Source organism: Grus americana, chromosome 4 (assembly GCF_028858705.1).
Source record: "Grus americana isolate bGruAme1 chromosome 4, bGruAme1.mat, whole genome shotgun sequence".
NCBI classification, from domain to species: domain Eukaryota; kingdom Metazoa; phylum Chordata; class Aves; order Gruiformes; family Gruidae; genus Grus; species Grus americana.
The window spans coordinates 20,045,435-20,071,507 of NC_072855.1; the positions used below are offsets into that span (position 1 = coordinate 20,045,435).

The 26,073-nt window shown below is 38.0% G+C and overlaps 1 protein-coding gene across 1 annotated transcript in view; it reads right to left on the reverse strand.

Moving 5' to 3' along the window:
• DHX15 (DEAH-box helicase 15) overlaps nt 1-25,377 on the reverse strand; it is a 48,546-nt gene extending 23,169 nt beyond the window's left edge. Inside the window, exons 1-6 of the mRNA XM_054823241.1 lie at nt 25,149-25,377; nt 18,926-19,274; nt 14,267-14,460; nt 12,971-13,130; nt 12,355-12,573; nt 238-405 (exon numbers count right to left, since the gene is read on the reverse strand). Coding sequence (XP_054679216.1) covers nt 238-405; nt 12,355-12,573; nt 12,971-13,130; nt 14,267-14,460; nt 18,926-19,274; nt 25,149-25,216 — 1,158 coding nt within the window. The 5' untranslated portion in view covers nt 25,217-25,377. The remainder of the gene's footprint in view (nt 1-237; nt 406-12,354; nt 12,574-12,970; nt 13,131-14,266; nt 14,461-18,925; nt 19,275-25,148) is intronic.
• Nucleotides 25,378-26,073: the final 696 nt, after the last annotated feature.

Genomic DNA, 26,073 nt, shown 5'->3' on the forward strand with positions numbered 1-26,073 from the left:
GCTTTAAGGTCCCTTCCAACCCAAACCATTCTAGGATTCTATGAATTGCACTGAGAAACAAACTCTGAGTCGCCTAAAAATTTTAATGTGAAAAATATTGGATTAAGGCTTCATCAAAAAACCTTTTACTTGCAGCTGTCTGAATACACTTAAAACAGCTGAAGCTCATATTTAATTGCCCACGCAACTGCGAACCACTAGTTACCAAACAGCATACTACAACAGCATACTATTTACCTTTCTTCCTATTGCTCCATTTTGTTTTTTTGGTGGGGGAGGTTCAAAAATCCTTTGCTGTTGCTGCGGAGGAAGGGTGGAATACAATGGAATGATTTTGATGTCACCAACTTCAGGGCCTAAATCATCAATTTCACGTTTTATCCTTTTGCAGGCTTCATCAATCTCCTACAAAACAAAAACATTAGTTAAAAGAGGAGTCTGTGGTAAAGGCAGCACATTTTATTTTAGAGTATCTTATGACAAAATATAATTGTCTATTAAGTCTATGCCCTGAAGAACAATTACAAGAACTTCTACTTTAAAAAATAAAAATAATTTAAAAAAATCAATCCTTGCTGGATTTGCAATCGAATTTCCACAATACTTCAAGATGCTTCAGCTTCTATACTCTAATGAACAGCCTAATTTGCATTCAACATCCTTTTTCTTTTAGTGATGTTTCCTAATTAATTCTCTACAAATTGTACTAAAATTGAAATCTCTCACCCTGGAATATTAAACTGCACTCATGACCTTTTCAATTTTCACAATCTAAAAGAAATTGATGTGCAAGATATTTAAAATAAGCCAATTAAGCTTTAATGTCACGTATCACTAATGCAATTATATGGAAGATTTGCTTCATTGTACCTAATGAGAACAAACACCTTTACAGTATAAACATGGATGCTCAAAACCAAACCTCTCAATCCAGTGTTTCAGATTTTAAATTAAAATTAACTGAAACCCCATTTAAGCTTAAGCCAGTGAAATACTCTCAAGATGAGAAAGTTTTTTCATGCCTTTTCTACCTTAGTATTTTCTACAGTATTTGCTAACCTATTTTCTGACTAGTTTACCATACAAAAAAGTTCACCACAGCCCAATCATTTATAATTCATTTTAAAACAACCACATTTAAGTCAGCTAGGTGACCTATAATTATGACAAGATTTAATGAAAATTAAAGTGCACAGAAATTTAGGTCAATGAATAACACAATTCATTAACTTAAACTTAAAAATTATAACAGAGCCTCCACTGGTATAACTAAGATGCACGCTTACCAACTATTGGTATACCAGCTGAACCACTGCTGGGAGAATGAAGTCATCATGACTACAAGCAACGGTAGGCCAAAGCAAAATATGGCTACAACATACTCTGAGAAAAGAGGTCAGACCTCCCTTATCACAAATACTTCACCAGCCTGAAGCTAAAGTATGCTTAAGACCCTCAAGTGAATATATAGCACAGTTTAATCTAAAGGCTCTGTAAAATAACTGCTTTAAACTGTTATCATAAAAGCAAAAGCAGCCTCCTTTTTAGAAGCCATAAATTCGTATAGGTTCTGGAACAAATCTGCATCTTTTTCATTTGTTCTTAAAGAGACTTGTAAGTTTTTGGCACAATTGTATCGAGTATGGTTTAAAGAAGCACAGACAATACAATACCCACGTTCTGTATTGATCTTGATTGTTCTGTATTTGCATGGCAAAATGAAGGCTCTTCCTCTTTGATGCCAAAGAGTCTTTTAATAGTAAGCCTAATGTTTTCTGGCATTATCCTGCCAATTTGTATTAACTACAGATATTTACAAAAAAACCTTTTAAACAGACACACACTTTGCCAACAAATCCAACACACCCTTCATAAAATGTAAGGGGCATACAAGAAACTGAGCTGGAATGCCCCCTACTGGTTTATTAACAGATAATTAAATTTTTTACACAGATGTCAATACCTTGTGTTCTGTTGATAAACCCCTTTAAGTTCAGTAATACCCTCCCAGTGAAAAGGAAAAACACAACTTAATTGACAGATCATACACACTAGCTCAGTAATTTAATACTTTAAGAACAGTCCTTATGTAAAAAAGACAACACGTTAAAAATAAATAGTTGACTAACTAGGCAGTGACACTCCCTCTCAAATTTGCACCCATTCAAAGTCTCAACAAGCTGATACTTGGGCTCGTTAAATATTGGGCTAGTTAAATATTTAATGCAAAATTAAACTGGATCTTAAAAAAGAAAAAAACCACAAGCCAAATGCTAGAACAAAAATACAGCACAGACCTTAGTTCCTGATCTGAAGGTCACTACACTGTTTCATGGAATTTGAGAAGATTACACTGTGTAACTGGGAAAGCTCAGATTCTGGACAGGATGCTTAATCTTCAACAGTAATGACTAAAGACTCCAGGACAGTTTTATACTTAAGAGATAGTAAAATACAAGTAAGCAGTGATAAATGAAAGCACTACTCTTCAGGCCACGTGTGTTCGGAGTCACCTATCATCTTTCAGAAAAGATAAGTGTTGTTTCTCCCTAGAGTTTCCCAATGTATTTTCAAAGTATCCCTAATCAGGACTCATTAAAATACTTCCACACAGAGATGACAAGTGCATATATAACCATTACTCTCTGCAGATTTACAGAGGTAACTACAGACCTCTCATCATAAACTGCTTAAAGAAGGATGCAAGTCACCAAGAGCCTCTGCTGCTCATCTAAAGAGAGTAAAAGTCTGTTCTTTAGTACTGATTTTTTTTTGTTAAAGAGAGAAAAAAAGGCAGTTTCCTTTTATTTACCACACTGGCAGAAAATGGTATCTCTACTTCAACTGCATCCATAACCACCCTCCAATTCCAACAGACAACCATAACTAGTATCCCAGAGTACACAATCTAGAAGGAATATGTGCAGCAAGAACAGTTTGAAAGTATTCAGGATTTATTTAAGTGTTAAAAATGTATTAATGTGATACAAATGAACCTAAGCCTGGAGATATGAGAGATGAAGTTGTAGGCACAATCCTAACTTTAATCCTCTGAAGATTGAGCAAGTCTAATTCAATAGTCCTGACTTCCTCAAGTATGAAAGGCTTCTTTTAAAAAAAAAACAAGAAACAAACCAAAACACACAAACCAAAACACAAACACATTTAAATATTTGCACACCATCTACTTCGAATCCATTACAAAACCCCTTGAAGAGGGATTATTCCATCAACCCACATGTAAGAGGAGGTTTTTCTTCTTGGAGGGAAGAGAGGAAAGGCAGAGCAAACTTGCCTTGCATTCAGATTATACCTGGAAAACTTCTCAGAGCCCTGACTATCACACTGACTACCTGAGATAGCAGATACTAGGGTACTGGAAGCAGGAACAGACACAGGATCAAGGGAGCCACAGTGAGACCCATGAATGCACAGCATATCAGCACAAAGATCTGCTTCAGAATTAATCAAAGAAGTAGGCCTAATATGCAAAAAGTGTGAGGCTTGGGCAATGTGATGAACTTAGATTGAACTTGATCTTAGTTCCTCACAAAACTGAAGCCTTCTTAGGAGTGTATTATTTGAGAGAAGTTCTCAGTAACATTGTAGTGAATTAAATTGTCCATCGGTGTGCTCATTCTAAAAAGAGCTGACTACCAGAAGGTAAATAGCAAACAGATCACAAAAAAGAGAAAGGTTACATGCTAGCTAAAATACTCATTTATCTCAAGCTGCAAGTGTCACATACACTCAACATATCCATACTTCACATCTAGTCATCAGAATTGTTCCAGTCCATTACATACTTTTAAGTTTCCAAAAACTTCTTGCTTGATCCAATCAAAGTTAATTAACAATACACATGCAATATCTATAGTTCAGTTGCAACACTAAGGAAACTAGAATCAAGTATCAGTTAAGAACTCCATAGTAGTACACTTTGAATATTAACATGGAGTCCTCAACATTCTTCCACACCCTCAAGAGCGTAAGTGATTCTCCTTGGAAAAGCTCCAAAAACAGACAAGAATCAGTGAAGAGAAAATATTTCTTTTTATGGATATACTAGTGCTCGAGGAGGTAATGGGGCGGGTGAATATTTTTCAACCAGGAAAAAGTCATCTAAACATCCAAGTGAGAGTCTCAACCATTTGTATTTGTATCTACAGCTAAATAAAGATAGTTTACAATAGGAAAAAAAAAAAGCAGTAACCAGGAAAATAATTTAATCAAGATTATTATTAAATCAAATTTCAGCTAATTTAAATAGTATTCCTTCCAAGAAATTGGTGTGATTAATGCTGATTCTACACACAATCCTGAGCAGGCTGCTTGGTTTTCAAACAACTGGTAGACAACAGGCAATATTTAGAATACCTGTCAAATTAGGTAGATTTCATTGAGGAGCTTAAGTATCAGAAAGCACTTCTGAGACACTAAAAAGCTTCAGGATTTCAATACGAACTTCCATTATGCCACAAATTTCAGCAAGATCTAAGCCTGTATAGGAACCAATGCTTAGTAGTGTCTTATTTAGAAACCAAAGCAATAACAGGGTGCACATATTCCCTCCAATTTATTAGAAACAGTAGTGCAGCCATCTATATTTTCACATAACAGTAAGTAGGTTACTTATGCCTCCCAATTCTGACAGGTTTTTTACTCCATCTTAACCCACTTTTCCAAAGAAAAGGCAGGCTGATGACTAGTGCCTAAAAAAACCCCTTTGGATGCAGTAACTTTTATTCTTCTCACTGAAGCTGTGTTTCTTTGCAGCTAGAAATGCAAAGATCTACCAGACCAGAGGGAAACAGAGTTTGAAGCCTGTTGACAAAAGGAGTCCTTAATTCTCAGAACGCCACGATTACTGCGTATATTTTATTTTAGCATCCTCTGGAGGGGGACAGCAACATTTACTATTCATATCAAGCTCTCAAGAAATTAAAAGCACAGTGCTTTATTTTTCTTCTAAATGTATTGATCTGCCATGACAAGAAGTGAAATAAGTGGTTATATTAAATGATTCGAGCTGACACAGAGCAGAACTTTTGCTCCAGCAAAATATACTGAGAAAACTTCATCTAAGCATGTATAACTACACATACAAGCAGTCAAAACCCAAAACAGCCGTCCTGAGTCTCACACACTCACCCATAAACCACGTTAAATACCATAGTAACAGTACACAAAATATGCACACACTCTGAAAAAGGGTTACACATCTTACACCAAAGAAAGCTGAAGAGCTATAGGTGTCTGTCAGGCATACAGGAAGTGTACAGGTTGTGATCAAAATTAAGTACTCCAAAGCACTTTTAACCATTCAGCAAGATAAGCATATTCCATGTCATCTGGCAATATTTCACAACGAAAATTGCTGGACTGTAACTGTGGAAACAGACCTGGCTGCATTTACTCTTTGTACCATGAGTACTGAATGCTGCTCTCTGGTCAACAGCCTTTTACTTCTTTGCAACAGTTAAACTAACCACAGAAAGCACTACCTGCAGGTTAGTTTCTGTAATGCTCAAGATTGTCTTTTCACAGTCTGCCCCTTTGTCTTCCATCTCTCCATGCCCCATACTGCCTGCATCCCTCATCACAGAACATGCAGAAAAACTACTTGAGCTACAACAAGACACAGAGGATAGAGCTGAATTCATACCCCCCTCATTTGTAGAACTCTCTTTTTTTTTCCCATCACCATAGCAGTGCTAAAGTTTCCTTTTTATCTCTCATTGCAGAAAGTAAATATAAAACCTTTCACATTGCTCAAAGGACAGCACATGAAGGGGACAAAATGAAGGTCTCCTGAAGAAGCTCATTTCTTTAACCTGACAGAAATTATCTGGGAAGATATGATGAAATGCTCTCAGTATTTGAAATTAAGAGGGACACTGATAGTTTTCCTATGGCTTAACTTCAAGAGTACCACTTACAGGACTAATACTTAAATCCCACCAAACACACACTCCTCTCTTTGAAGCCATCAAGGCCAGGCTGGTTGGAGCTGTCTGTGAGCAACCTGGTCTAGTGGAGGGTGTCCCTGCCCATGGCAGAGGGGTTGGAACTAGATGATTTTTAAGGTCTCTTCCAACCCAAACCATTCTATGATTCTACGACTAGTAAGTACTAACAAGACTGAAAACATGAACAGGATTTAGTATTACTAAGCAATATTTAGTAATACTCATTTTTTTTCTAAAAGTTCTCACTTTTGAAAGCCTTATCACAGAAAGTGTTCTAGGTATGACTTTTAAAGATGGCCTGTGCCAGTTTAATTTAGAAACATGCTGGTTCCTCAAGCTGTGTCAGAATACAGAGCAAAGAAAGAAACTCAAATATATGAACCACAAAACCAATACCTCACCAGCTGCCTCCAATAACACATCTCCACTGCTTAAGTTTATCATCTCACTACTCCAATACTTAATATTCCCTAGGTCTGCATCAAAAACTAAGGATCTGAACATATCATTAGCAGTTCATCTAAAAGGAGCTGTATAAAATTAACCACAGAAGAGACTAATTTTGCTTCTTATCATGCACAGCACATTTTTTTCTTTATCTGCCGTTGAAAATAAAGTCTTTATTACACTACTCAAACTGAATGCTCAGTAGAAATTCACTTCCATTTCTTTCCCTGATAGTATTTCTGCAGTAAAAAGTAAGGTGCTCATACTGAAAGGTTACTGTTAGCAAGAATAGAAACAGAAAAGAATTATAGGAGCAGTTCCATATATTAAGTGCATCACATATTTAAGAAGCAAGTTTGTGCTGAACAAATACTGTCAAGATTCTTACATAAAGAAGTTCCATTGAATGGTAGTCAAAAAACCCTAAAAAAGAAACCCAGGAAGACAAGCAGTAATGAAGTTCACAGAATCACAGAACACCAGGTTAGAAGGGATCTCAAGGATCAACTGGTCCAACCCTTCTTGGCAAAAGCACCGTCTAGACAAGATGGCCCAGCAGTCCACCCAGCCAAATCTTAAAAGTATCCAATGTTGGGGAATCCACCAATTCCCTAGGGAGACTATTCCAATGGTTGATTGTTCTCATTGTGAAAAATTTTCCTCATGTGTCCAATCAGAATCTCCCCAGGAGTAACTCGTACCCATTACTTCTCATCTTTTCCATGTGACTCTCTGTAAAAAGGAAGTCTCCATCCTCTTTGTAGCCACCCTTTAAATACCAGAACAGGGTGACAAGGTCTCCCCTAAGCCTTCTTTTCTCAAGTCTGAATAAACCCAGCGCTCTCAGCCTTTCTTCATATGGCAGGCTTCCCAGGCCTTTGATCATCTTTGTGGCCCTAAGTTACTGAGTTAAATGCTCTGGCTAAGCTAACAATCCAATAACCCGAATTTCCCTCCCTTTTGTTTATGTGCAGGACCCATCCCTGCTGCCATGGAGGCTTGAAATTGCACTGATACTAAACAGCAGTTACCAAACGATCGACCGCAAGTTACCCTGAGCCACCAAAGTACTTCAAGTGCTGGCATTCAGTCTGGCTCGCAGGCCAAACTGTGGTATGTAAACATCCATTTAACTTGCTGGTCAGGCTTCACTCGATCTTCAGATCTGAACTGTATCTCACTATCTTTCAAAAACTGTTTCTACAAAAAGATGGTGACTAGTGATGTCATTTTAAGCAAATTTAATGGAACAATTCAAGCACTTGGCATACAAAACACAATTCAATGATTTTGTAAACATGGTCCTTGGGAACATTATTTCAGAAACTCTTGTTTCAGTTGACCCTGTATTTGGAGCACTTACAAAGAATCTCATGAGGTGAGCAAAACTTCAAGATTGCTCTAGTTAGAACATACTTTAAACTCTTTCAAATAGGAGATGACAGTCTTATCTACAACAGATCAGCTGCTACACTATGTAGTTAGATTTAGCTTCACCTTGGATAAATAAGTAGACATAGTTGTTAAACCCTGAAGGAAACTAACGCCAAAAAAGTATAAAGCAATTTTACCTTTTGTAAAATGAGTACATAGGGGGAAAAAAATCCTAAATGCATAAATTTGTACTACTTCCCAAACCAGAAATATTTGGCAGACACTTAACTTCCCTCCTTCTCTTCTGAGTTCTTATCATAGACAGGGGTACTGCCAGCCACATCTGGCTTTGATAAAATGAACCTTCTAGAAATTTTGTCTCTGTCCATAAAGCTGCATGGAACTTCACTAATGTCCCTTTCTTCCTCCAGGAATGAAAGCAAACTGCTACAAGCTAAAATGAGGAAACAATAGTAAAAAGAACTAGCCCTAAGAGCTGCACCATTTCAGGAGATGCTCTGAATACAAATTCAGAGAAAGAAAACTTTGCAAAATGATGTACCTAAACAAAGAAAGTCATAACTGAGAACTGCTCTCTGTCAACAAGTCAAAACTGAACTTGTCTCAGTATGATTCCTATATTAAGAATTTTTCACCTGATCTATTTGAGATATTTAATGTTGACATCATCTCAAATGAACGAAGAGCAAAAAAAACTTCCTCCCTTTAGCACCTGAACACAATACTACTACTCTTTCAGTTTAAGCTCCCCAACTTCTCAATACTTTCTACGCAAGGCTAAACGACAAGTTGTGTTCACTGCAGCCCAGTACACCTACTGCCTTAACCTCACCCAATCACTACCCCTGAGACTAAACAAGTTGTCAATTTTGACTTCCATTACCTCATAAGAAAGTCTCTGCTACTTTCTTTCACAGTTCCAGACCTTAACCAGCCTCACTGTAATGAAAAAAGCGTGCCTTTAAAATAATCCTCACTTACGAAATATTCTACCAAAACCTCAAAAATGTTTTGTAACTCTTTTCTATACAAACATCAGTTTTACCAACATCCCTTTAAACCTTTCTGGAACACTGACACCAGAACTTCACCACAACATTTTTTAGTATATTTATCTACAGTGAAGAACAACAGTGCTGATCTGTACTTACAATCTCCAGATGCAGCCTGGATTCTTCCTCCTAAATACATAATGATGCATTTGGCTTCATGGATAAAAGGGTACCGGGGTGGCAGAGAACACACTTTGCATTCATAAGTGCCTAGGTTGCTAAGATATGTGAGACAGACCTATACAGTTTCTGTGTCATTATTTCTGCCTCCCCCCCCACAAGTTTCATCTGTAAGGATTTTACACATACTCTCAGATTACTGATCTTAATGGAGTGTGAAATCTAATACTGTTTTAGCAGAGCTCCAGTAGACAATAAACCAGCTACCTCTGAGATCTGCAGGTGAGCCAGTCTTCAGACATTTAAAGTCACGTTTAACAAATGTGTATCTATACAACTAGACTACCAAATTTGTAATCTCAATGACTGAGAACAAGTTTGACAAAACCTACTGTCTGACAGACATGTTGACTGAAATGTAATTATACTTTTTCCTTGTGAACAGAATCCCCTGTCAGTTTCCAATTTTGCCTGTAACTGACGTCAGGCAACCTGGCTTACAGTTATCCAGGTTATCTCAGGTTATGCCTTTTTTGAATATTGGCACAAAACATGAACATTATTTCCATATTCTGGAATCTCCCCGATAATCAGGATGGTTTTTTGTTTTTAAAATCAACAGATGAGCTCTCCTCCCTACAGGGACTGTGGGAGAAGTCTTGTTTCAAAATGTTTATTCCTAATAAATGTTGTTTTTAAAACATCCTCTTTCATTACTAATGGACTGAAAAGCAGTTCATGCAACATAATCATGCACTTTTGCTCCTTTCAGGATTCAGGAAAAAAGTTTTTATTGAACACTTATTTCTGCACCATTAACAACAATTTGATCTCCATCCAGTAACAGGCTTATACTATTAAGATTCCTTTGGTTTTCAAATGTATTTAAACTTTTTATTTTTAGTCTTGACATTACAGAATTTTCCCTAGTATCACCAGATTCCATTATCAACTCTGTCTTAACTGATCTGTACTATTTAACTTCTAGCCGTCTTACTGTCCATATAAAACTACTTCAGGTTCAGTGGGAAGTAAAGGCAGTAGCCAGTAAGGACCCTCACTCCACCTTAGACCACTGCAATCACTCATCTGAAGCCTCAAACTCAAAACAGTTCACACATGCACAGTTCCACCTAAAACACTGTCCCTTTATGTAATCTCATTTGGCTTTGTAAATGTATCTTTCTGACAAGAAAATCAAATCATTCTGCACCCTGTTCATATTGTTTTCCAGAATCCAGAACTACAAAGCATTTCTGCCCAACAAAAATCAATGGCAAGACTCAAGCTACTAAGCCTACTGAACCCGAACCACATAGTGGTAGCAGTACCTAGAGCACACTTTCCAGTTCTTGAGATTACAGTAGGTCCTATCACTTTAGATTCAACAGTAATACACATGTAGACTGTATTATGAGACTCAAAGATGAGCCTCAATAGAAGCACTAAAACATCATGAATCAAAATGGATATAGCACTTCAAAGCTTCTCTGCAGAAACTAAACCAGACTCCAATTTCATGCTAACTAAATTCAGGCTAGCTACAGGCAGAGCCACTCCAGTGCCCCAAACAGTATCATCCACAGATACATGAGAAGTCTAGACAAAAAAAAAAAAAACAGGATAGTGGCTTACCAATGCAAGTTTTAAGTGATTTAGTAAAGCAATACAGGGATATCATAGATACATTTATGCATAATTATATCTGTACATATGAACACATATGATGTGCATTTTATTAAAAATGTTTATAATATGTTATGTCCTATAAATTAACCCAGTGGAAATCAAAGAACTTGTTCATACAAAAAAAGAAAAAAAAAACACCACCAAAACACAGAGTACCTCTGTAGCCCTGGCTAGTACTAGACCAGCTGGGTCTAGAGCCATTTGCCCAAACACAAGTGGTCCTCAGAGTTGGTAACATCTGAAGGCAGTTGTCCCACCCCCCAACTCCCATAACTGTTATAACGACTTAGAGCAATACATAGCAACTGATGTAGCAAGGACATAATTTGTAATTGATAATTAGAAGGGCAAGTATTTGTTCTTCATGGAAGGTTACAGACCAGCTTGATTTAGCATCCTGGTAAGAAAACAAAATCTGCTCAAACAGCCAGGCAGCAGTGTTCCTTCCTGTTGCCAGGGGTTCATTCACCCACTTCCAACAGTTGCTTCACTAATTCTCACATTCACCTGCCAGGCTAGTCTGAACTAGAACTTCTAACTAAGACCAAACAGGCTGGTTTCAAAGCCACAATCGTTGAAGTGTTTTTCCCTACCTGTACTTTAATTCACAGCAATACTTCAAACAAAGAAGGACAAATGTAAAGGCCAGAGTATCTACTTTACAGGGACAGTCATTGTTTTGGTTTTCTAAGGGAGGAGACAACCTGCCAGAAGACACTTTAATCAAACGTCTTTTAAAACTCATCAAAGAGGCAACAGTGTACTTTTAGCATCGCAAGCTATTTGTACCATTTTTCCCCCTTGGCATAGTTAAGATTGCGTATGCTTAAAGACACTGAATTGTCCCACATCCTTTGAAGATTATTTCTTCAAGAGGAGTTACTGCAAGAAGAGTAAGTCAGAAAAACATTTTTGTTAGCTGCATTTCTCCCCCTACTAAAAGTATTAATTTTAGGTTGACCCAGTGAAGTAAACTTTCACAGTGCCAACAGGTTTTTTTACCTCTTCTCCATCTCAGCCTAACAGGGACACTCAAAAGAGCTTCCAAAGCAACAGATTAGGACTAAAAAAACCCCACAGTTTATTTCAAGCAAAGGATTTAAGATTTCCAGAAAAATCCTCATTTTGTGATGTAGTTTAGCTTAAGTGCTTTTGTACAATCATCTTTTGCAAGGCACTGAGTCCATTTCTGAGACACAACTCCCTATATTTGTCATACAGAAAGACTACAACCTAATACTCAAAGCTATTAATAAAAAACAACACAAACATTTGTATTAAAACTACTACTGATAGCTAAGTAGTAGAACCAAAGTGTTTTTCTTCAGATAAGCCGTACAATACACATCCAGAATTACACAGAACTACATTTTCAGTAAAAACATGGATGCTACTAGGTACCCAGAACTTTTGAGTTTACATCAGTATAAACCTATGATTCATACTCTAGGTTTCTATTTTATAAGTATGAGTAAGATGAGAATTTTCATTTTAGAGAGGACTTGCATAGTATATGCATATTACAGAAACATGCAATGATGGAGGACCACAAACATATGGCAAGTAGAAAACCTCAAGTCATTCAAATGATAAACTAGAAAAAGAAGCTAAACATTTCAATCTACACAAGCCACTTAAAACAGTTTCTGTATGGAATAATGAATTAAAAAGGAAGAAAGTACCTCCTGTCCAGTAAGAAAAAGTAAGAGATCTCCTTCCTCTTCTTCACACATGTGAATTTGGATCACTGTTCGAATGGCAGCTTCAAGGTAGTCCCTTTCTGGTTCTGGAGTATAAAATATCTCTACAGGATGGGTGCGACCCGGGATAGTTAGAAGAGGACAGTTATCAAAATAGATCTGAAACTTGCCAGCATCTAAAGTCGCACTCATAACTATAACCTGGAGGTTTGGAGGACAAAAAAAGTTATTCCAAAGGTTAACAAGAATTTGTGAAATGGTATGCATACAACATGTAAGAAACTAAACACAACTGTTGACTGCGATTTAAGCATGCTTTTATCCTCTGATTGCAGCATCCTTGTTACAAAGGTCAAAAAAAATCCTAGTCAAACAGGTAAAGATTAAGCTACAATTATGCTGCTCCTAGTATTTTCCTCAATACAAGCTGCATTAAGAATTTCCTCAGGTTATCTTTCCAGTACAGATTATCATTAAATCAGAAAACAGTCAATTTACTTCAGCTGATTATAAAAATCAGCTAACGGTAAGCACACAGATGTCATTTGGTATCCCTGCAACCAGAAAGGAGATGCTGTTGGGCTTTATCATTACTGACCTTCAAATCAGATCTTTGTCTTACAACTTCCTTCAAAACTCCCATTAAAATATCTGTAGCCAGTGTTCTCTCATGGGCCTCATCAAGAATTATAACACCGTAGCGCTCCAACAAAGGATCATTCATTGCTTCACGAAGTAACATACCATCAGTCATATACCTGAACACAAAAAATTTCAAAACAAATTTTATTAAATAAATATTATCCAAAATCCTCTTCCAGATTCACTAGATTGCTTGAACTAAGCTTTTATTCAACTTTTTAAAAACAGAATCATCACTAAACTATTTCCAACAAGGTAACAAGGCCATTTCAACTTTTCAAATAGGAATTACTGCAGAGTGTAAGTAAAATCTGGGAGTAGAGGGGAAAGCATAAAAAAAGGGGAAGGAGGAAACAAGGTTTAGCAACATTTATAACTAGTTTGTAGACTACTACTGGCAGATTTCCAGGTCTATAATCAGACATAAGGGAAAACCACACTCTATAAAATACTAGAAATAATATTTCAGCAATTGTTCCTCCCCTTTTCTGTTTGCAGATTATCATTCACTTTTTGCTTTTCTGTCTCAGCTAAATTTCTTTACACATTTACTTTATTCCCATCCTTCAACTACTTGTATGAGCAAAAGAGAAGACATCTTTTGATAGAAAAGCACTATTCCTTGAACCACACTATGTGGAATCCTTTTTAACTGAGCATTCTGAATGCCATCTGCAGGTGATGTATTAAGTGGGCCTGGTTCCACCTACACAGTACAGGAATCTAGAACAGTTGTCAACTAAAACACCATGGATTATGTATCCCAGAGTCAGGTATAGGTCAGTTTTGAAGCTTTGTGGTAGTTCTCTGTACTGAAGCTACTGAACTTCACCAGGATTACCCTGAGCAGAAATATACTACAGACAAGTCAGCTGAATGCATAACATGAAGAGAAACTGAATACTGAACAGCTTTTTATTCTGAATAGCACTTTAATCATAAAAGTACTTCTTCAGATCATCCTCCTCTCTATGGATCACTTAAAATTAATTTCCATGGGGTACAGTGATTTCTTTAGGAAGAATGACTCATTTCCAATTCTACTCAAGCCCCACACCTCAGGTTTCTCTCAGCTCATGCTATGGCTCTGGTCTGTCTTCTCCACTCAGACACAGAAAATGCCTGTCCATAGATTCATTCCCTTTCCTCGTTACTCCTTTCATAAGTTTGCTCACACCCTTCACTACCCTGCGATTCCCCCCATCTACGAGGAGGCTGTGTTATATCTTTACCTGACAGTTGCCATACTTACTTCAAAATGGTTTTTGCACTACTGCAGTCTTCAAATCGAATAGAGTAACCAACCTCCTGGCCCAGCATGACATCCATCTCATCAGCAACCCGCTGTGCCACACTCATTGCAGCTACTCTCCTAGGCTGGGTACATGCTACTCCCCTCTTTGGTCCGGGTAATGAGCGCATGTAGTCAACACACCACTGAGGGATCTGGCAAGAATAAAATTCCGTTTAAAACACACTTCAAATGGCCAGATGTTATTTGATACAATACAAATGTTACAAATTAAGTTAGTTATAATTCCACTGAGATGCCACCTACATGCACAAAAAATATCCAAAGCAGGAGAGCAGATATACTAATTGTTTAGTGGCGTTGGGTCCAACTAAAGCACACATTAAGCATGTACATAACTATCTTTCAAGTTATCAAGGAAATACATAGGTTCACAGTACATTTAAGCACTGTTAGATCAGTACTTTATACAGATATTTAGCAGCAGTCAACATGCTCCAAAGCAACCAAAATTAAAGTTAACATTCAGAATTTTGAAATCCGCAGCACAGTTCATTTAAAGTTTTACAGCAAACAAATTGTATTTTGTGGCTTTAAAAGTAATGCTTATTAATACATTAAGCAAAAATAATTATGTTAGTGACATAAAAATTGTCTTAGCCAGGAATCACAACAAATAAAAATAAATAATCAGCTATGTTCATTTGGTCAATTATTGTTCTTTTGAAATTTTATCAACCAAATATGAAATCCCTATGTTTTCCTTCCTATGTTAGCACTCATTTTATTAGTCAGCAGTTTTCTGCTCCTGTTAGGAACCTGGAAACATTACGAATCATCCAAAATAAGCAGCTTTACTCAGAAGAATTTCCTAAGACTGATGAAGATAGAATATCCTTAACATATTCTCAGTGTGACATTTTATGAGGAGACATCTCCAGGCACAACTAGTTCCAAGTCTACAGATCAAGAAATCCACTCCTCCTTAGTAACTGCTTTTCAAGTATTCTTAAAAGTTCACATTTACAGAGGGAGAAAAAAAGTTTATACATTGCACAATGAGGAATAACAGGAAAAGCAGTGTAATTTAAACCAGGATTTTTCTTCTTCTAGAATACCATATTTTCACAGCAAAATGGACAAAAGTGAACACTAAAACATACCCACAAGCAGACAAGTGTAGACTGTAATGAAAAACATTTTTCTAAATGGAGAACATTTCCATTATAAACACAAAAAAAGAAAGCAAAGACTATCAAAATATGACAGGAAACTACTAGACTGCTGAGAAAAGAACTCAAATTTCTGAAAACTCTTTTCAAAAAATAATAGAAGTTCTTGAACATTGATAGCATAAACCTGAAACCCTATCCTGTAACATACACACACTCCTCTAATATGCAGTGTAGAGAAAGGAATTTGCTTCCCAAGTCACTAATAAAAGCTCAACTCTAAGCATATCAGGTGAAGCTTCTTGACTTTAAACAGAGGAAGTCCTGAAATAAAGTTTAAAACAGCATGTCCACCAGGCTACAGCAGCAATAAAAATAATTTAGATGTAGTTTTCCAGTAAACAACAAAACCTACAATATTGGTGTCAAATGAGGTGAAAAAGGCTACATAGACTTCAACATGTTAAGCTGATTTAGATGACCACCAGAATACTTTTCATGTCCAGCTTTAAAAGACGTACAAACACTACGAAAAAGGACTGTACGATACTACATTTTCTACTGCAGTCATGACTGAGAATATACTGAACACTTAGCATCATCTGGTTATTATAAAACCTAACATAAAATTAGCTCCACTCCATTGACAGAAAATACCTACAAATTACCAAACCCCTTGACTTTCCTTAAAAAAAAAATATTATCAATATCAAAAGCATGAGGAATAGCTTTAGTTAGCACCCTTTAACCTCAAGGACCTTCTCAAGAGAGATACCTCCATAAACACGAGGAGGCAGGGACTACACATATGGTGCCTTCTAAGATCAAAGATAAATGCACTGAGGACTGCTAAAGATTATTCCAAAGTCAAAGGACAGTCATGTTTTTAAAGGGATGCAGGGCAGAAGGGGAAGAGCACTATCCTTCTGGCTTTTCTGAACCATATCAATTTATTGGAAACTTTCTCTGTTAAAGGGTATAAGGTAGAATTCTCAGAATTTTCATTACTTTAAAAGGTGTCAGACTTTTACCTGTATCAACTCTCCTATGGAATACAAGGGCAGCAGATTAAGCTACACTCAGAATCACCTTGCTTCTGCACTTAACCTGCCAAGAAAATTTGCTGACAAAGTGGCATCCCTTATGCTACATCAAACATCCTACTCTTTATTGTTAAGGCTCTCAAGTGAAAGCAGGTAATACTCTACTACTCCATCTATGGAAGAAATTTAAATTATTATACCAGCACCACAATATGATTCCACATTTAAAAAGGAGCACGTGTTGCAATTACAGCAAGTATTTAACCTCTTTCTAAAAGAAATTCAGCACACCTGTTCCACCACTGAGCATATTCTAAGCATTTAAAGAAAACAGTTAACTTAGAAGGTTAAGTTTAAATTACAAATCAAGCCATTACAAATACTGAAGACTTGAAAATTAATGGTCTTGGCTTCCAAAAATACTTCTTCACTGCTTTGGGATTAAGTCTATGCAGAACAGGACTTCAAGAAAAGTTTTATCTCCTGTTTCCATTGTCAAAGCCAAGTGTTTCCAAACCTGGGTGCTCTACAAGACTAAGGGGAAAACGTGCATAATAATCAGGGAAGGGACTTGACAGGCAGCAGCTCTCTCAAAAAGATTGTCTACTACTATATAGCCTTCCATTACTGCCACGAAAGAACAATTCATTATATATTTCAAATAATGCCAATTTTATACCAATAAAAGCAAGCAGAAATAGTTCATGTACAACTTCAGTTTGAGCATTAGAGGGTTTCTTAACCACAGATAATTATTTATCTTGCTCTGATCAATGAATGTAAGGAGAAGAAAAATAAGCACCCCTCTAGTGGTTTTAAGACAGCACTTGATCACAAAAAGGATGTGACACTATCACATGCAAAACAAGGTTTTCATTAAGTGGCAGCAGGATCATTTTCAGTGATATGTTCCTACAGAGACACTCTCAATTGTTTCAAAACATATCTGCAACCTCATAAGAGAGAATTCAGAGGAAGCAATGAAGCTTCCAGGACAGCTTATGTGCTTTTGGTAGCTTAAATCCCATTCTTAGGAAAGATGCATTAGGTTTAAGTCCTTTTTCTGAAAGGGGTAAAGTAGTAAGGCAATTCAGGAAAAGCTTTATGCCTGTGGAATGACATGATAGGTGTATCTGAAGTTTAAGTCATAGATATTAAGATCTTTTCGATCTTCAAATTCTCACATTATGCAACAAGACATCTTGTTTACATATAGGTATGTACCTTTTTTTTTTTTACATGAATGTTCAGAATACTCTCTCTTCCACGTAACTATATAATCAAACTTTTCTGAAGAATTCTGTAAAATCCTGGTCTCAGCTTATACATGTTAAAAAAGCAATACAGACAATGCCGTAAGGCACCTTCCAAACAAGACACCAGTTCCTAAAATCTGCAGCCAAAAGGGCGTATAACTTCCAATATTTCAGGCACAGCTATAAAAAGTATCTAATGTATTACTATGTCCTTCACATTTTCATGACATGCAAAATTTTATGACGAAAAATTTATTTCTGTAAGACGTACTGTAAGTTAGCTATAATCCATTTTATAAAGACTAAAATATCCTTCAGTTTTTATTTTCTCTCTAGATAAAAGGAATTTATCAAGTTATAGAAGGAAGAACTTTTTTACATCACTTTTCCACACAGATTTTAAACAGCAAACAAAAGGATAAAGTTTTGAGCAAGTCTGTCATGCTATAAATACACAGTGATGTTCCTTATATCTTAGATCTTCACTATTTACTGGTCCCCAAAAATCATCTTAAGGGTTAAGAAGGCTCTACAGATCTGCTATCACTATTTTCAGCACTGAGGAAGATTTTTAAAGCCATGAATCTACAAAAAAAAAAAGTTATTTTAACCACAACACTGAAGAGCTATATGACCTCTGAGAAGTTTCAGTACCAAGGAAACAGAAGTCTCTTCCTCTCAAGTTTGACCATCACTGAAACACATGATCCGATCAGATCATATCAGAATTGTATCTGACATTTCAATTCACTTTAAGTTCACATCTGCAGCAATGAGTTTCATAAAATACTAACAAGTGCCTACTTCTGTAACATGTTCCCTACTTTCCAGCTGCTATCTACACTAACAGCTAAATAAACTACAGATGTAATTTTGGAACCATCACGTCAGTTTGTGTATTAGTACACTTCTGTCCTTTACCAAAAGGATAACTACCAATCCTAAAGCCGACTAGAAGCAGGAGGCAGACAACAGGACTGGATTGTGAAAGGGGAAGAAGCTGAAAGATTCTTCTCACTTTTGTATTCATTAAGCAAATAAAACGTTCATCAAACTAGTTTTGCTCACAATTTGTGAGTTATTCTTGCACAATGAATTTCAAGAAGGTAAAGCAAGTTTCACCCACACACACCTAGCAACAGTCTCAACCTTTTAAAAAAATGCATTATCATATAGATAAGAACTCACCTGTGTTGTTTTACCAGACCCAGTCTCTCCAACCAGCACAAATGACTGATGCCTAATCAAAATATCCGTAAATCTTTCTTTATATTCCCAGACAGGAAGTTGTAGCCTTTTTTTCAGGATGTCATAATATCGTGGTGTATGTGGTAGATTTGTGAAAGGGTTAATACTGTGTGGAATCATTGCTGGTTTTATAGTTGGTAACCCAGCAGCTGCATAATATGTGGAGTTAGATGTAGGTCGCAAATCTTTTTCCTTGTCCCTTTCTCTGTCACGATCTCTATCTCTGTCACGATCCCTGTCACGATCTTTAGAACGGTCATCACGGTCCCTGTCCCGGTCACGATCTTTCCTAAAATGAGTTAACAGACACAGAAGAAAATGAGATACTGGAATATTTACATGTGCAGTAGGAATTTAAATACAATACAACTTTAAAGGTGTCTAGTACAAAGTGGATATAAACGAAATCTTTTAAAAAGTCTTGCAAACAGCTATCTGGAAGGATAAGTATCAAAGATTAACGGTATATAATGCATACTGAATATACACAGTTACACTCATTCTACATAAGCACTGCCATAGTTCCTGTTATTACAGGCAAGACTGAAGAAAGCTATCACATGATAGCTTTTTTTGTTCAGTCTTCCATACAATTCAGACTCAATCAATTTTGATATACAGGAGTCTGAAACTTAGACTTAAAAGCAGTCACTACAGTTCACAGAATCATCTGGGTTGGAAAAGACCCTTAAGATCATAGAGTCCAAGCATTAACCTAATACAACCAAGTTGTACCATCTTCTCCAGGATCACCTCCTACCACATACTTAAACAGCATTTCTGTATTCTCATTTGTTCCAAACATTAAGTAAAATAAAAGTTCATTGCACTTGCAAAAAAAAAAATCACCACAAAACCCAGTATTACTTTCACCATAGTTATTCACTCAAATTTCAGTCTCTGGCCTCAGTCTTAGTAGCAGTTTCTGATTTTGCAAATTCACATACTTGTTCTTGCACCTATCTCTCTCCCTACAAACACTGAAACGCTTGCAAAGAAATCCCCAGTCTGACCCAAAGAACTATAGCTACATACTTTTAATAAGAATCCCAAACATAGCCTAATTTGGCACTTTGAAATAAGCCCCACTTTACAAAAATATCCCATCACACTTTAAACTAAATTAAGTCAGAAGATAGTAGCATCTTTGCCTCCAAATCTAAGGATATCCTCAGCTTCTTCTGTGCATTATGTTAACTGAAATCCCATCAAAAAGGCAAAACAAAGTCAACACCAGCTTTATGGTAAATGCACATATAAACATTTTTAGGAATAGTCACTAAGAGAAAATGAAACCTCCCCCTCTTCTTTACCAGCATTCAGGCATGCGTGAAAGAAAAGAGAGCATTTCTAAAGCAAACTGTTGGCCAACACTCCACAGCTACTTTTTTTTTTTTTAACATGCAGCTAGAATTCAAGTGTAACTGGTGAAGTAATAAGCAACTTCCTACCTATAGAGAAGATGAAGTAACCAAGACTGTATTAGTACTGATTCTGTAAATTTTAATTCAAAGTGTGCTGCACACTGGAAACAACCACCACTCTTGTTCTTGTATAAATGACTGTAACCTATGCAGCTTGTATGTTTTTCCCCCTTGATACAACATATTATGGCCTCACAGGTTGTCGCAGTAAGTTGTTTGTGGGTTGGTTGGTTGGTTTTCCGGGGTTTTTTTGGCTGGGGGTTAAAGAAGACTATTGTTAACACAGACCCATTGAAAATAAAGGATTACAAAGCATACTGTTTATTGTCACTTACCTAACTCACTTGTATACAGATTTTCCTAAAGCTTTGGACACCGAATTGTCTGAAAATTAAGGCCCTTTTAGATCATTTGCTTGAATCTGAGATACCACAGTTTCAACATTACTTCTAACATGGTCAAATATTGTACAAGCTGGAAATCTCTTCTTACTGTAAAACGGCAGGCAAATATTGCAGAACCCAATAGGTTCATATTCTCTGGTATGGAAAAGTTATCCCTGTTACAAACTGAAGGAACTAGGCTCCACTATGGTATGCTTAATGGTGGAAGAGTCTAATAGCATGTATTGGCCAGGAATAAAGCTTGGGACTTGTTAATGAGCTATTCACAATCAGATTTTTGGATAACTGCAGGTATTGGGATGAGTGCAGAGTCAGACAGTAACATCATTAATAAGAAGAGGAAATAAAAGTATAAAAGCAATGCAAGAGTGGTAAAGCCAGGGTCAAACACAACAACCTGGTAACAGTACACACTTTACTGAAGGGAGAAATAAGACACACTGCTAATTGGGTTTGTTTGGGGTTTTTTTGGTGGTGTTTTGTGTATGTGCACTTCTGAAGGCTTTTTATTCTTCACTGTTATCTAGTCAAAGTGTAAAAAAAAAAAAAAACCAACCCATGCCAACAAAACAAATTATTCCATAACCATTTACTTAAACAGTATGATGTCAGAAGCTTCTACATCTCAGGTCATCAAGTGTATCTTCAGGTATGCTTCAGCCTCACGTAAACTAGCACTATTGCTAAAATGAACAGACCTACACTGTTCCAACCCTTCCTGTGTGTTGGTATAAGCATTTCAGCAGCCTTGTGAGGAACAAGCCCTCCCTAGACTTCCTCCACCGATGTTAATTCTAACTCAGATCAGTTCTCTTATCTCCCACTCACTCACTGCACAAGGGAGACGGCAGCACTGTTTTCTTCTGCATTGGTAGCAATTTGTGTGGGCTTAAAGCATAGATAAAAATACAACCTCAAGAACAAGACAGTGGATTAAATGGACTACAAATACAACCCAGAATGGAAAGTCCTGTTAATCCCCCATTTCTCAGTTTCTTCACTGAACTCTTACAGCCCTTTAATCGTACAAATAAGAAAACCAACCTATCAAATACCATCTACATTTCAGAAGTAAAACAACTGCTTACAGGTTAATCAAGAGAGTTGTGCCTCTTGTTTTAAAAAAGAGAAGCAGAGGCAACCAGATCTTAGCATAGAAAAAATGCAACATATAACATGCCCTCGAACTTACTAATACTTATCATTTTATAGCAGCATTTTTTTTTTCTTCATAAAAATGTTTCCCAGTCTCCCGTTATTACTGAAACTTAGCAGACACATCCAGACTCTGATCGACAAGGGAAAAGAGGAATGACAATTATGCTACCATATTTACTAAACTTTCTATAAACGCAGCTTGGCAGTACTTCATTTATAAACTGTCACATTTAAGTTACTTTTCATTATTGCACAGACAAGACTGATCTCAAACCCAGAAATTAACAATAAAAGAATCATAGTTTAATTACATGTGTCTTGTACCTGAATCCCATTAACAGCCTCCATAACCATAAGGGTGTTGGGTTTTTTGCTTTTTCAAGTGAAGTAGTGCAGCCTGCTATCTGCTTTCACTTCGTTATGTCCACACATACATAATACATACATGTGGATCCAAAAAAACCACTGTAGCAATCACTAAATCGGATGATGAAAAGCATACAAAAATGAAAATGGGCACAAAAGGTACAAGGTAAAACCACTGATCGCCACAGTGAAAGTCTAAAGACATCTAATAGAACATTAATGGTGTTTTTTTTCTTCATTACTAGACGTGGCAATAGTTGATGCAAAAAAGCCAATGCAGCTAAAAGAGGATTTTTGCTCCATACATAATAAAACAAAGTACAATTAGTCTGAATGTAACCACTAACACAGTAACCATGTTACACAACAACAACTAAAGTTAAGTATGTTTGGAAAAAAATTAACAGATTTTAAATAGTATGTATGCAATTTACTCAAACACTGTAATCAAAAGCCTTCCATAAAATTCTCATTTTTCCAAAAAGTTTTTTACTTCATAGATGATACTTCCAAGACTGGAAGAAAACAGACATTGTGCTGATGCTTAAGGTTACACCAACAATTACAAACCTATTGGCCTGGCATCATTGCCATGTAGAGCCACACATACCAATAGAGGCCTCAATTAAAGAGGAACTAAAAAAAAAAATACAGAGTAACTCAATACAACTTTCATATTTAGTCAGGTGGTCCAGTCTGAATGCAAGATAAACTATTATTCTGCATAGAAGTGGTAACCATCCAAGGACCTAATTCTGCTTAATCCAGCTCCAAAACCAACTAAATTGCATAAAGGCATCTCGGCACAGAGGAAGACATATATATGTGCTATTAACAAGAATCTCTCTGTGTGTTCTCCTTACCACCTTCCATAAGCTGTAAACTCAAACTACCCTAAAATAAATCAAGACAATGTAACATTAGTATGGCTTGTGCTACATGAATTAAGATTTCAAGTACTATTAGAAATAATCACACTCAATAATTATGCTTATAGTGACTTCTTGTCAGTCCTATGCCATTTAATGCTTTTATTGGCAGGGGAGGAGGGGCAAAGAATGGCCACAAGACCAGCACTTGTATAGTTTTTAAGTGCCATAAAGGTCATAGACTTCTGGTTAAAAAGTTTTATCACTGGTGGGAACTTATTACTGCATATACAAAATGGTAAGACTAAGAGTTCAGGATGACAGTGATAATCAGTAAAAACAATGCCAAATAAAACTATACCAAAACTATAAAACCCATTAACATACAAATAAGGAAATACTGGCCTGTGGTTATCTTTACAGCTAACCATAACAGTTGTACCACATTTAAATAATGCCAAATTTTGGCATGACCATTGAAAAATTTTACAAAAATACCTACAAAAAAGCTGCATATGCACAACTTTTCATTGAAGAGCTACTTCAGTTTCTGGCAAATCATGCAAAAATGGATTAAAGGAGAGAAATAGCTCAATACATTTATTTAAAAAAATACAACTATAGTGATCCTAAATACAGGAAATAGATGTTCAATAATAAACATTCACTTTTGTTTAGCAGGAAAAAAAAAAAAAACAAAGTCCAGGGCTAAAAGCTGAAGCTACACAAGCTCACCTTTAAAAAAAAAAAAGTTTTGCAAAGAGCGTATATCAGTGAACACTAAGTGCTACAGCAGACTTTTAGTTATTTGAGAACAAGATTAAGTATTTTTATTAGGTAAATACTCTAGTTCAAAACAATGCTGTTGGACTTTAGAAACAGATTAATTCACAGAAGTCTTTTGTGCTCCATCAAGACGGACTGACTATAAAAACATAGTATTTATTTGTGTTCCTTTAGACTTTAGGAATTTACTTTGAAGAGCCACCCACCTTCCCCAATTACAGGGTAAGAGATTATGCAGAGAAAGCTCTAAAACAACTGTGTATAATAGGAGAGCACCAGCGTATTGTCTGTGTTCCTTCAATTTCACTAACCTTAATGAAAATCTGCTAAAGCTTGCACAGTACAGTCCTAAAACTTTAGCCTTTGCAAAACTAAGAAAAAACATAATCCCTTCTATGACCCCTACCCCAAAACTCATCTCACCATCGATTCTTAAAGTCAAGCATATCTCTGATGGTTACTGAGTGAAAGACGTTAACAAAGGAATAACGTTTCTACCAGTCTAGGCACTAATTATACAGGCGGAACAAGCCCCATGCTGACCTGTAGGACCAACGTTTGCCAGACCTCTCAAGCCAGAGAGGGAAAGAATAAACAAAAAAAAAGGAAGGAAAAAAAAAAACCAGATAGAAAGAACGAAAAGAGCCACAGACAAAGCCGGGCGCGGGGAGTGGGCCGAGCAGCGCGCCGCCCCCGGCTCCGCCGCGACGGGAGCCCAGCCCAGCTCAGCTCAGCTCGCCCAAGCGGCTGGGCCGGCGGCTTCCTCCCCTTCCCCCTCCCCACACCGCCACACGAGGCTCTCCCCGCCCGCTCCCTACCACCGCGCTGCCGCCGCCATCCGCCTCCTTCGTCCTCACCGAGGGGTCCGGCCCCAACAGAAAGGCCAATACCGGGCCCAGGCCTAGCGCTCCAGGGAGCCGCCGAGGCTCCCGGGCCTGCCCAGCCGAGGCGGCGCCCCTGGGAGCTCGCCGCGCGGCCTCGACCGCTGCAACCCTCTCCTTCCCCCCCGCATGGCGGCCGCTCCGCTCCCCAGAGAGGCCCAGCCCCGCAAGGCGCGCCCAGAGCCGAGACTGGGGGAGCGGATTGCGCAGGAGCCGCTGTGATCCCCCAACGGCCGCAGGCCGCGCTCCCCGAGCCGGGCCGCGCCACCCCTTACCCGTCGGTGGTGCGTTTCTTGCTGGAGCTGTAATCGTCCCCCAGATCTAGGCGGTGGCGCTTGGACATGGCGACGGCGGGCAGCCGGTACGGCGGGCAGCCGCTCGGTGGGTGGGTGCGTGGGCCGGCCGCGTCTGGGTACGGCGGGGCGCGCTCTCCGCTCCTCAAGCAGCAGCAGCAGCAGCGCCGCGAGGCCAGGCACAGCCACTAAAATGGCGGCCGGAAGGAAGCGCCGGGGCTGCGCGAGAAGCCAGCGCGCGCGGCGAGGTTGCGGGGAGGGAAGAGTGGGGGCGGGAGAAGGCGGAGCGCGCGCGCGGGCCCACCTACGAAAGCTTTCCCTCGGGGCGCGCCCAACGGTCCCTCGGGGCCCGGCAGGCCGTTACCGTTGGTGCCCTACAAGAAAAACACCTTTCCACAGCCCTGTCTGTTCGTCCGCGCACGCGTGCGCGGGAGTTTCCACAGAGGGAGTTTAAACCAGGATAACTGTCTTGGTAAGCCTCTATTTTAGGCCGTCGCAGGCTTCCCTGGGAACGTTAGCCTTGCGTGTGGAGGAAGGCAATCTTTCACAAATCATCTGAAACATCAGAAATTCAATTAGGGATGTTAAAGCTACATTCTGTAAAAAGCACATACAGCCTTTACACAAATGTCAACAATAAGTATTCATGGCCGTGTTTTTCATGTGGAAAAAAAAAATTGTCTTTCAAAGACCCAGAAACACAGTTACTAGTTTTTGCCACTTGTCTACTGTGTCAATGTTAGATTACCAGCACAAGGGAAGTCTGTGTTCGTAACACAAACTCCAGTAGACCTATTTAGTTCTACTACATCAAAGTCTTCTAAGTGTGAGCATGGCTATGATAGCATTTAGTAACAATTCCTGAAGTGAAACCAGACACGAGTTCAAGTGCCATTTCCTCAATACA